Source organism: Macrobrachium rosenbergii, chromosome 56, assembly GCF_040412425.1.
Source record: "Macrobrachium rosenbergii isolate ZJJX-2024 chromosome 56, ASM4041242v1, whole genome shotgun sequence".
Lineage (NCBI taxonomy): Eukaryota > Metazoa > Arthropoda > Malacostraca > Decapoda > Palaemonidae > Macrobrachium > Macrobrachium rosenbergii.
Window position 1 is genome coordinate 2,266,870 of NC_089796.1, and position 13,131 is coordinate 2,280,000.

Genomic DNA, 13,131 nt, shown 5'->3' on the forward strand with positions numbered 1-13,131 from the left:
TATTTGTCACTTAAGTACTCTGGAATTTCCTACCGGCCCTACATGCCCCGAGGAAAATGCCCATTTTTGATGGCATAGGAACCTGTTTTTGCTATTTAATTTATTTACCAACGTTGATTCTAATATTTATGTCCACTTCCAACCGGATTAAGGTCCAGTGAAGAAACACAATCGTATTTACCCGTCTGAAACTCACAACTCATTATCGAGGTTGAATGCTAAGCACACAATGCAATAAAAACACGCTCGCGGGAATCGGAGCCCCCGGCGACATCTGGCAACTCGCATTATCTAGTATTTTATGTTGGATTTCCTGTGTATCTTCAGCGGTCCGCAACTTGACGTGATACTAGACGCACGCGCACACTCGCCAACTCGCCACCGATCTGATCAGACGCTAGGTGAGTTGATGCCCATATTTGCTTTCAGGTAATCCCCGGTTTTCAGTGCTTGCGATGATAATAATTCGCTCTTTGAGGTTACAGGATTATACAGTCGTTTAAGCTGATTGTGTATAATCGTGCTTGGTGTTTCGGGAGGTGTTTTTTTTAGAGGCCTTGTGGTGTAGGCTGGTGTATCCCTGCTCGGTAAAAAGTCGTGGCGAAAATGAGGTACTTGGAGGAACGTAGTTTTCGATATTCGTGTTATAAGGTCGATGTGGGGATATTTCTCCACGGTGATGATATTAATTTAAAACTTTTTTTCGGGATACAATACTTTTCTTTTTATTACGTCGTGTGATTTTTTTTTGTTTTGTAGCTTTTTAGTGATGCAATGTTTTCTTTACGTCAAATTGCGTCGTTTTTGTAATTTTATTACGTCAAGTTGCGTCGTTTTTGTGACGTTTTAGTGATACAATACTTTTTTATTATGTCAAGTTGCGTCGTTTTGGGCTTTTTTTAGTGATACAATATCTTGTTCATTACGTCAAGGTGTGTCGTTTTTGTGACTTTTTAGCGATAACATTTTTCTTTTTATTACGTCAAGCTGCGTCCTTTTCGTCCCCCTTTTTTGTGATAATATTTTTCTTTTTATTACGTCAAATTGCGTCGTTTTTGTACCTTTTTTAGTGATACAATATTTTCTTTTTATTGCGTCAAGTTGCGTCGTTTTTGTACCTTTTTTAGTTAATCAATATTTTCTTTTTATTGCGTCAAATTGCGTCGTTTTTTGTACCTTTTTTAGTGATACAATATTTTCTTTGTATTGCGTCAAGTTGCGTCGTTTTTATTGTCCCTTTTTAGTGATACAATGCACAAAACTTTTCTTCTTTCATTTTGAAGTCGACTCGCATCGTTTTGTTTTGGTGTGACGTCACCGAAAGGCGAAATCAAACCAGTTTCCCCTTCCTGTTAGTGGACTGTCAGGTCGACTTTCCTAAGCAAATCAACTTTTTGGAGAAAACTAAACCATGAAACCATTATCATCATTATCATCATTATCAGAGGTGCCATATGTTCTCATTTGATCCATCTACCTATAACCAGTTATTTGCCAATTACAGTTTGAGGTTTTCTCGAATAATTTGCCTGTCAGAGTTGTAACTGTTTAGAGAAACTGAATTTCTTGCAGGAAAGATAAAGAATTTCCTTCAATTGAAGATGCAGATTAATTTAAAACCAGTCACTGGACAGTTACTGTTGATAGTTTTCTCCAATAATTTGCCCTTCAAGTCTCGTAACTATTTAGAGAAAATGAATTTCCTGCAGTAAAGATAAAGAACTTCCTTTCTATTGAAGATCCAGATTAATTCAAAACCAATTAGTTTCCAGTTACAGTTGATAGTTTTCTCTAATAATTTGCCCCACCTGTGTCGCAACTGTTCCCGAGTAATGAACAGTATCGTAGCAGTTGTGGAATATCCTATTTCCCTACAGTAAAGATAAAGAATTTTCTTCAGTTGACGATCCAGATTAATTTAAAAGCAGTTACCGGACAGTTACAGTTTACGGTTTTATCCAATAACTTGCCCTTCAGTGTCGTAACTGTTTAGAGAAACTGCATTTCTTACAGTAAAGATAAAGAATTTCCTTCCATTGAAGATACAGCATAATTTCTGGATACAGAAATTGGCCTAAAAGATCTTTAAAATCGAAAAAAAATATCGCGTTTATGTTTGTTGATTTCACCCGGTTTCGGACGCAGCTGTTTGTACGTTATTATTTCTAGGAAATTGCAGAATTATTATTGAGCAAGTGTGCTTGTTCTATGACAGGTATCGACGTGACGTCAGTGCGATATACAAAGCATTGAGTCCATTTTATAATACATACCGCATTTATAACTGATATTTCGGATAACGACGTATTATTTCTTTAAATTCAAATGCAGATAGACAGGTTTAATCAAAATGACATAAAGGAGAGTTGACTTGGAAGTATTTTAATCGTAAGAACGGCTAAGTTCGTGCAAATATAAGTCCCGTTAGGAAATTCTTAAAGATGTATACTAGTATTGCACCAGCCCTCGTTTTTTTTTGGCCATGCCCCTAGGTTAGGTTAGGTTGGGGTGGGTTAGGTTACGTTCACTTATTCTCTGAAGAGTAATTTGGGTGTGGGAAACATGATGAGATTATTTTCAAGAAAATTCTATGGTTAGTTCCTAAGATATGGCGTCCCGCTTTTTTTTTTTCAGGGAAAGGTCCCGGTACTCGGTTCCATTTCGGGAAAATGTGTCCCGTTGAACAGCAAGATGACTTGCATGTTCCTCCCTAAATGGGAAGCTATTTATTTATATCTCGTGTCCAAGGAATTCAACTCCAGTCACTTATGTTATTGTCTTTTATCCTAATAATTCCACTTTTGTAACCTAAGTAGATACATCATTGTTTTGTATCCAAGGAATTTATCTCCTGTGAGCCAAGTATATAAATATATATATATATATATATATATATATATATATATATATATATATATATATATATATATATATATATTATCTTGTTTTCAAGGAATTCAACTCTTTTAACCTTAACTTCCAAAGAAATTAAGTATATACTTTTATTCATAACTTTAGACCTATTGAAATTGGCTTCAGAATTTCACTCGCAGAAGTTTGCACTTCAAAATGGCCAAAAACATCCTTATTATGTAGATCTGCAGCTTCAGAGTCTATTGTATTTTTCACCAATTCTGAAACAACGAAGACTGGCAAAGGAATGAAAGAAATAAAAAAAAAAAACTAGTTATATAAGAAGGCCAATGGTAATTACACCAACCTGCCACTTAACATCTCTGAAATTGAGGCAGATTATAGGGTTGTGGTTGTGAGTTTTTTTTTTTTTGGTGGATGTACGGAAGGACTGTTAGCTAGTGGAATGTTAGACGTGACTTGCACTACGCAGCGAAGGAAATGGTGGCAGTATGTGGTATGCTGCAAGGAGGTTTCCTAAAACAAATGGTCCTATTACCTGATACAAGGTCTTAAAAAAAAATTTGGTGGTCTTACGCCAGAAGCAGTGGCTCACAATGAGGCCTAAAAGCCTATGATTTAGTATGGGATTAGTTGATACGTAAAATCATCTTACTCAACTCTGTCAACGCATTGGTACAGAAGGGAATTTGCAAGGATTTGAGCATTGCAATATATTTATACCAAAACAGTATCTGTCAAGGCGTTTAAACTATATAGAATTTTATAGATGGAGATTCTGAAATATTTCCTTAGTAAATTTAACAATCTAGTTTTAATATGCTAGCTAGCATCGTTTCTTGACTTCAGAAAAAGCAACCGAAAATATCAATTTATAACGACATCAAGCAAAGTTTAAGCTTTAGAATCTTAATTAGTAACATTTTTTCCTGTTGTGATTCATCAGTTACCGTGTCATGAGAACAGTCTTTATTTAGAATGCTCCGTAGTACCGCTTGTTAACGGTAGAGAGAGAAAGAGCAGTTGCAAATATCAATATGTAATGATGTCAAGCACAATTTACTCAAAGCACGGAGCTTGAAAGCAGTGTTTTCCCTCTTCCAATAAGCAAACCTCGATCTCACCTGCGAATGAGTCACAGTTCCCCGTTCAATTACGTCACGACATACAGACGAATGCACCTTATAACCCCAGTAATTCCCATGATCTCTCTCTCTCTCTCTCTCTCTCTCTCTCTCTCTCTCTCTCTCTCATTGTTATTATTATTCAACTCCGTTTGTTTAATCATGTGTCTCATTTAAGAGTGACGTCGGGTTTTTTTTTTTTACCAGAGAATCTCTCTCTCTCTCTCTCTCTCTCTCTCTCTCTCTCTCTCTCTCTCTCTCTCTCACACACACACACACACACACACACACACACACACGCGCGCGCACACACACACAGTCAATATTGTTCGACTCCTTTTGTTTAACCATTTATCTAATTTAAGAGTGACGCTGGGTTTCTCTCTCTCTCTCTCTCTCTCTCTCTCATATACACACACAGTCATCATTATTCGACTCCTTTTGTTTAATCATTTATCTAATTTAAGAGTGAAGTTGGGTTTTCTTTTTCACCAGAGAATTTCTCTCTCTCTCTCTCTCTCTCTCTCTCTCTCTCTCTCTCTCTCTCTCTCTCTCTAATTATTATTCAACTCTTTTTGTTTAATAATTTACCGAATTCAAGAGTGACGTTGGTTTCTCTTTTTCACTTGAGAATTTCTCTCTCTCTCTCTCTCTCTCTCTCTCTCTCTCTCTCTCTCTCTCTCTCTCTCTCTCTCTCTCTTTTAGAGAATTTCCCATCCCCTACCTCTCCCTCTCCTCCGCGGGCCATGAGGCTACTCCCCGACCACAGTTCGCCAGGGTCAGTGACCTGCCCAGTCAAGGATACCCAAAGAGCTGGCCAGTCTGGGTCCAGTAACAGTGAAACTCGAGTTTAGGAGTAGCACAGGATTGTGTTGTCAATTTCAGTTCCATGTAGATAATAGGATTGGAAATATCTTTTAAGCAAGAGTGGAGTAGATTATTATTATTATTATTATTATTATTATTATTATTATTATTATTATTATTATTATTATTTCCCTTAGATAATAGGAGTGCACATATTTTTTATCCATGAAAAGATTATTATTATTATTATTATTATTATTAATTAATTAATTAATTAATTAATTAATTATTTTCCGGTAGAAAATAGGATTGTACATATTTTTTATCTTCGTGTGGAATAGATTATTATTATTATTATTATTATTATTATTATTATTATTATTATTATTATTATTATTATTATTATTATTATTTATAAAGATCTCATATTCGCATGAGTCACTATAATGGTGAGGAAATCCACAATGTTGTCAGTGTGTTTATATATATATATATATATATTACAATGACTTCATTGTGGATTTATTCACCATTATTGTTATTATACTTGGAAAGAACCAAAAAGGAAGAGAATAAATACTAAATGACAGAAGTAGGTTGCAGGTAGAGTCAGGTATTCTCTCGAGGATGGAGGGGGGTGGGATGTGAGGACAGGGTTGGTTGGAAGGAGGGGTTGGGGAAAAGGGGGCGTGGCTTGTTATGATTCATGATTCAGACACTGAGGTGGTAGAGTAAAAATATGAGGTCATAAAGACAAGAGAGTGGGGCAGACCCACTTGCTATATTGCTGGCCATTAAGAATAATGCCCATAATTTTTGTGACCATTAATGACCTTTGTAAATACATAGGATACCTTACAGCCTAAAAATTACTTATAAATGATTATCAACTAAGCTTATATTATCCATTTAGAAGAAAAGCTGTCTTTTACTTTGTAAATTAGATGTTTATATAAGAACACTTTAGTAATATTAATTTGAAACTGCACTAATAATCATATATTAAGACCATATATAATACTGTGCCTTAATATTCTATCATAATTACATAACACAGGGTAATTACCCTAAGGTGACTTTTTATTTTTATTTTTCAGGTATTCTGAATAAATCTGCTCCACTAATCACCACAAAAGATGATTGGGAAATCTGCACTAGTTCTGCTGGTGGTCCTCGATGTTGTCTTCGGATTCGTTCCGCTGTGTAAGTATTTGATGTTTAAATTTTATTTTTATACTAATGATAATGATTAGATTTGTCAAATCTTCGATTCTGATTGATTTGTTATAATGTCAAGGACCCGTTATTGGACTGTGGAACACATATGAGCAATTATGTTTTTCTATAGCGTTTTTGCATTGATAATATAATAATAATAATAATAATAATAATAATAATAATAATAATAATAATAATAATAATAATAATAATAATAATAATAATAATCTGATTGATTTATTAAAATGTCAAGGACCCATTACTGGATTGTGGAACACATATGAGCAATTATGTTTTCCTGTAGCATAATAATAATAATAATAATAATAATAATAATAATAATGATGATAATAATAATAATAATAATAATAATAATAATAATAATAATAATAATAATAATAATAATAATAATAATAATAATCTGATTGATTTATTAAACTGTCAAAGACCCATTATTGGATTGTGGAACACAGTTGGGCAATTATGTTTTAAGATGGCATTTTTGCAGTGTTAATAATAATAATAATAATACTAATAATAATAATAATAATAGTATTAGTAGTAGTAGCAGTATTTTGATTGATTTATTATAATGTCAAGAACCCATTTTTGGATTGTGGAACACAGTTGACCAATTATGTTTTTGTAATAATAATAATAATAATAATGATAATAATAATAATAATAATAATAATAATAATATTATTATTATTATTATTATTATTATTATTATTATTATTATTATTATTATTATTATTATTATTGCATGAAGCACTCGTCCTATATTCAGTAGAAAAAGGATGTACCGTTATGGTCTATACAAAAGCTTAGGTCGAGTATACTTACATAGTGGCTAGTTTAAACATGAAGTTAAATTACCCGTCAAATTCATTAGAGCATAAACTGGCTTTATACCAGCACGGGCCTTTGCCCAAAGGCATCCGTTTAAGTGTGGTCAAGTCTGAAAGGGTGTTTGATGCGTGATGTGGACCTCTGGACTCTTTTAACCAACAGAGACGATCATTTGGGGAGGAAGTATATGTAAAAGAGATTATTATTATTATTATTATTATTATTATTATTATTATTGTTATTATTATTATAAATGTCTAATTTCCATCACAATGTTATTATTGCCGTGGTGAAAATAATCGCCCATGAAAGACAAATTGTTTTTATATAAATTTTTTTTATGTATTAAAAAAACGTAAAACTTTCACCAATTTAATTATGAGAGTTTCAACCTAGATCATCCCATGCAAGATGAAAGCACAGAAATTCACTTGTTTTTTGTTCATTTAAATTGCCGTATTTTCTGCTTTGTCCAAGCATATAACGATGTCATGCAGTCGTGATGTGAACGCATGATGGAGTCACGCACTCATTATACCGTTCTCTCGAATCTCATTGTGACTCATTGTAGGTCATCTAAAATACCTAAGGTTTGTTGTAATTTTTTTCGGCGTTGTATTTTTGGAATTAGGTTAATAACCCCGTTCCCAAGTTCACAACAATGCGAGGTCCTTGCTGTTATTATTATTATTATTATTATTATTATTATTATTATTATTATTATTATTATTATTATTATTATTATTATTATTATTATTATTATAAGACCATTTGCTGTATATCCTGCTTCGAGCTTAAAAAGAATTTTTATTATTTTTTTATTCATTTATTTAATTTTTTTTATCACAGTCATCCTATTCGACTGGGTGGTTTTTATAGTGTGGGGTTCTGGGTTGCATCCTGCCTCCTTAGGAGTCCATCACTTTTCTCACTATGTGCGTTGTTTCTAGTAGCACACTCTTCTGCATGAGTCCTGAAGCTACTGCGGCATCTGGTTTTTCCAGATTCCTTGTCAGGGATCTTGTGATCGTGCCTAGTGTTCCTGTGATTATGGGTACAATTTCCACTGGCATATCCCATATCCTGCTTATTTCTATTTTCAGGTTTTGATACCTATCAATTTTTTCTCCTTTCTTTCTCATCTACTCTGGTGTCTCGTGGTACTGCGACATCAATGAATGATACTTTCTTCTTTATTTTGTCAATCAACGTCACGCCTGGTCTATTGGCACGTATCACCCTATCTGGTCTGATAGCATAGTCCCAGAGGATCTTTGCCTGATCGTTTTCTATCACTCCCTCAGGTTGGTGTTCACAAGCTAGCTGGTGTTTCTTGCACAGGCTCCAGTGGAGAGGGCTTTTGCTACTGAATCATGCCTCTTTTTGTACTGGTTCTGTGCAAGCGCCGCACATTCGCTTGATATGTGGTTTATGGTCTCGTCTTTCATATTCTATTTCCTGCACATGGGTGAGATGTTATTTCCATCTATTGTTCTTTGGACGTATCTGGTTCTTAGGGCCTGATCTTGGCCGCTGTTTCCTTCTTGAGTTCTCCCCTCTGTAGCCATTGCCATGTTTCATCGCTGACCAGTTCTTTAGTCTGTCTTACGTACTGTCCGTGCATTGGTTTGTTGGGCCATTCCTCTGTTCCGTTTTTCATTCTCCTGTCTCTTTATATTTCTGGGTCTTCGTCTACTTTTATCAGTCCTTCTCCCAATGCACCCGTTACCCACTCGTCTTCACTGGTTTTCAGATATTGCCCCAGTGCTCTGCTCTCGATGTTGACGCAGTCCTCTACACTTGGTAGCCCTCTCCCCCCTTCCTTTCGTGTTATGTATAGTCTGTCTGTATTTGCTCTTGGGTGTAGTGCTTTGTGTATTGTCATGTGTTCCTAGTTTTCTGGTCTATGGCGCGGAGTTCAGCCTTCGTCCACTCCACTACTCCTGCGCTGCATCTGATTACTGGTATTGCCCATGTGTTTATGGCTTTCGTCATATTTCCGGCGTTGAGTTTTGACTTGAGTATCGCCTTAAGTCTTTGCATATATTCTTTTCTGATCGCGTCCTTCATCTCTTGGTGTTTTATATCCTCTCCTATTATTATTATTATTATTATTATTATTATTATTATTATTATTATTATTAAACAATTCGCTCTGTATTTACCACAAAGGCCGTGGACTTGAGTTAAACAGACTTCGAGCTTAAAGGCCCATTTAACAGACAAAACATCTTACGAGTCTTAAAAGTTCAAACTTGAAACGAATCAAGTTTTGCCGAAATGTGACCTTGACTTCAAGCCCTTGACATCAAACTTATTAAGTTTTAAAAGTTTTCAGTTCAAAATTACTGCTATTATGGTAACGTGATATAAGCGTGAAACATGAAGATTCTTGAAATAAACATGTTAAAAATACGCCGAAGTTTCTTCGGTGCAGTCGAGTTTTCTGTACATCGTATAATCAAGGCCACCGAAAATAGATCTGTATTACGGTGGTCTTGGTATAATGCTCTACGAACCGCGGCCCATGAAACTTGAACCACGGCCCGGTGGTGGCCTGGCCTATATCGTTGCCAGAAGCACGATTATGGCCAACTTTAACCTTAAATCAAATCAAAACTACTGAGGCTAGAGGGATTGCAATTTGGTATGTTTGATGATTGGAGGGCGGATGATCAACATACCAATTTGCAGACCTTTAGCCTCAGTAGTGTTTTTAGATCTGTGGGGGACAGAAAAAGTGCGAACGGACAGACAAAGCCGGCACAATAGTTTTCTTTTACAGACAACTGGTAAAAAGGGGTCCTTTTTTTCAGACGAATTTCGGGACCTGAAAACGAATTCAAGGACGACAGAACGACGCGAAACAAAACGACGATAATAATCGTCAAATTATGCCTTCTTTGTACCCAACATCCTTTTCCTATCAATCCCTCCCATCTTGTCCTTCTTTACCGAACTTCTTACCAGTTATTTCTGGAAAAAAAAAAACATTTGCATACGACCTTGGGAATATATATTTGCAGTCACGCGCAAAAATTTCTTGGGAATTATTTTGTCAATAAAAGACGATTCTATCTATTGGTTTAAACAAACAAATTACGCTTTGCGGGAATGAATTCTCCTTAATATTAAGTCCGCGTTTTGCCAAAAAGCTGCTTTGAACCAAATTCCTGTTTACTGTACAAAATACATTAGCACAGACAAAGAATTGCCCCACTTTACGCAAAACAATTCAGATGAAACAACAAAGGGAAAATATGTTTTTGTTATTTTTATACTGTACTGCATATTGTTACAAATGACAGGTGATTATCAACATAGAGGTATGAAAGTAATATTGAATAGGTTATGGATTATAAATAGAGGTATGGAAGGTTGTGACGTCAAGGGAAGGCAGGGGAAAATCCCTGGCTCTTTGTTGTATCTCGGTTGCCCTGGGGGAAGTGTTCCCTAGATCCGCTTCTCTCTCTCTCTCTCTCTCTCTCTCTCTCTCTCTCTCTCTCTCTCTCTCTCTCTCTCTCTCGTGAAAAAGCCATTGGTTTGTTAATTGGCCATGACCCTGTAATACTCTGTGAACTGAAATAAACTATTGCCAACCTCTCTCTCTCTCTCTCTCTCTCTCTCTCTCTCTCTCTCTCTCTCTTATGAAAAGCCAGTGTTTCATAACTTATACCAACACTTATAGTCTTGTAAACTTGGTGGAAGTGAAAATAGTCTCTCTCTCTCTCTCTCTCTCTCTCTCTCTCTCTCTCTCTCTCTCTGAAAAATTAGTGTTTCAAAACTTATGGCAACACCTATAGTCCTGTAAACCGGGAGGAAATGAAAATACTCTCTCTCTCTCTCTCTCTCTCTCTCTCTCTCTCTCTCTCTCTCTCTCTCTCTCTCTCTTATGAAAAGACAGTTTTTATAAATTATGACAACATTTATAATTCTGCAAATAGGGGGAAGTTAAAATCCTCCCCCTCTCTCTCTCTCTCTCTCTCTCTCTCTCTCTCTCTCTCTCTCTCTCATGAAAAAGTCAGCTCTTACAAATTATGACAACATTTATAATTCTGCAAATAGGGGGGAAGTTAAAATGTTCTCTCTCTCTCTCTCTCTCTCTCTCTCTCTCTCTCTCTCTCTCTCTCTCTCTCTCTCTGAGTACGATAATGTTCTTAGTAATACTGTTATGACCTTCATGCTCCTGCGTAAGTAAAAATATTGTCTGTCTTATTATCTTATTTTCTGTGATTCAGACAGGAAATCTTAACAAACCTCTCTCTCTCTCTCTCTCTCTCTCTCTCTCTCTCTCTCTCTCTCTCTCTGTCAGAACACATTCTACTGTGATGAAAATGTTACCTGCAGAATTTTACATTAGCTTACATTATCGAGTCTTACAGGAAATGATGTTTTTATTTTCTGTATTTTAAAGCACCAAAGGATGTTTACAACATTTCAGACTCATTATCTCATGTTTACAAACTACGACGCATAATGATTCACAAAGTCACCTTGTCTATGTTTTGTTCATAAGCTGATTTTATTGTTTGTTTTATTTAAAATTCTTTTCAATAATTTGTGTGGTTATATTCTACGTAGCCCTCTATGGGAAATTTTTCGTTTATGATTTGTTTATAAGCTGATTTTATTGTTTGTTTTCATTAATTCGTTTCAGTAATTTGTGTGATTATATTCTATGTAGTCCTCTATGGGAAATTTTTCCTTTAGGTTGATACAACCACTTAAAATCATAACCGTTTAGAAATATAACCACCGGTATTTAAGGTTGTCAAATCATTCTTTCATTATTAATATCACCCTCTTATGTTTTCATTAATTTCTTTGCAAGAATTTGTGTTGTTATATTCCATGTGGTCTACAGTGGCTAATTTTCTCTTCAGGTTGTTATAACCCCTTAAACTTATAACCGTTTAGAATTATAACCATTGCTATTTAAGGTTGTCAGATCATTTCCTGTTGGCTGCATGACAATTGTATGAAATTATAACCACTGATATTTAAGTTTGTCAAATTATTCTTTTCGATGTTAATACTAATATCTTAGATGACAGATTTTTCACTAATTAGTTATTTAAATTATTGAATAGACTTTCCAGTCTCCTGAAATACCAAATATAATAATTTCACAATAATTTACATCTCCGTACAGACGCCGTCTCAACAGACGACAACTCCAGTGAAGAAACTGCCAACCCTGGGTTACTAAACCCCAGACCACTGCCTTCAGGAGGCACTCCTGTAGTAGGCGGTGGCGAAGGAGTCCTACCTTCTGGAGGCTCATCTTCTGGGGGCGCTGGTTCACCTGTAGGGGGAAGTGACGCAGGCATCGGCGTTCTGCCCGGCGGAGTCGGGACCGGAGGGGGCAACGACCCCCTGGGGCCTTGCGACGACGTGTGCACGAAGATCCTGGAGCCCCTGTGCGGCAGCGACGGGAGGAACTACAACAACAAGTGCATCCTCAAGAACGCCTCCTGCAGGAGCCAGTTGGGCGGCGGGCCGGCCATCACTATCGCGTATATGGGCTTCTGCCAAAATCAGGGATAAGGTGGGTTTTTCTATTCTGTGACGATGTCTTTAGTTTCTGCTACCGATATTCACTACTTGACATCGTCGTAGCCAGCCCGTTTGGCTTAATTTTTGCCTTGAATGTTGGCTAATTGACACCATCAATATTAGCTACTTGACACCGTCGTAGCCAGCCTGTTTGGGTTAATTTTTGGCCTTGAATGTTGGATAATTGACACCACCAATATTAGCCACTTGACACCGTCATAGCCAGCCTGTTTGGATTAATTTTTGGCCTTAAATGTTGGCTAATTAACACCACCAATATTAGCTACTTGACACCACCGTAACGAGCATGCTTAACTTCGTTTTTGGCCATAAATGTGGCTACTTGACACTGCCAATACCAGCTACTTGACACCCTCGTAGCGAGCATGTTTGGCTTAACTTTTGGCCTTAAATGTTAGCTAATTGACACCACCAATACTAGCTACGTGACACCCTCATAGCGAGCATGTTTGGCTTAAATTTTGGCCTTGAATGTTGGCTAATTGACACCACCAATATTAGCTACTTGACACCACCGTAGCGATCATGCTTAACTTCATTTTTGGTTTTAAATGTTAGTTAATTGACACCACCAATATTAGCTACCTGACACCCTCGTAGCGAGCATGTTTGACGTAGATTTTTGGCCGTAAATTTTGGCTACTTGACACTGCCAACACTAGCTACTTGACACCACCTT

The 13,131-nt window shown here is 36.2% G+C and overlaps 1 protein-coding gene across 1 annotated transcript in view; it reads left to right on the plus strand.

The window, feature by feature from the left end:
* The first annotated feature begins 245 nt into the window (after positions 1–245).
* Positions 246–13,131, plus strand: part of LOC136836637 (uncharacterized) — a 107,340-nt gene continuing 94,454 nt past the window's right edge. The window contains exons 1-3 of the mRNA XM_067101105.1: positions 246–401; positions 5,903–6,008; positions 12,028–12,420. Coding sequence (XP_066957206.1) covers positions 5,942–6,008; positions 12,028–12,420 — 460 coding nt within the window. The 5' untranslated portion in view covers positions 246–401; positions 5,903–5,941. The remainder of the gene's footprint in view (positions 402–5,902; positions 6,009–12,027; positions 12,421–13,131) is intronic.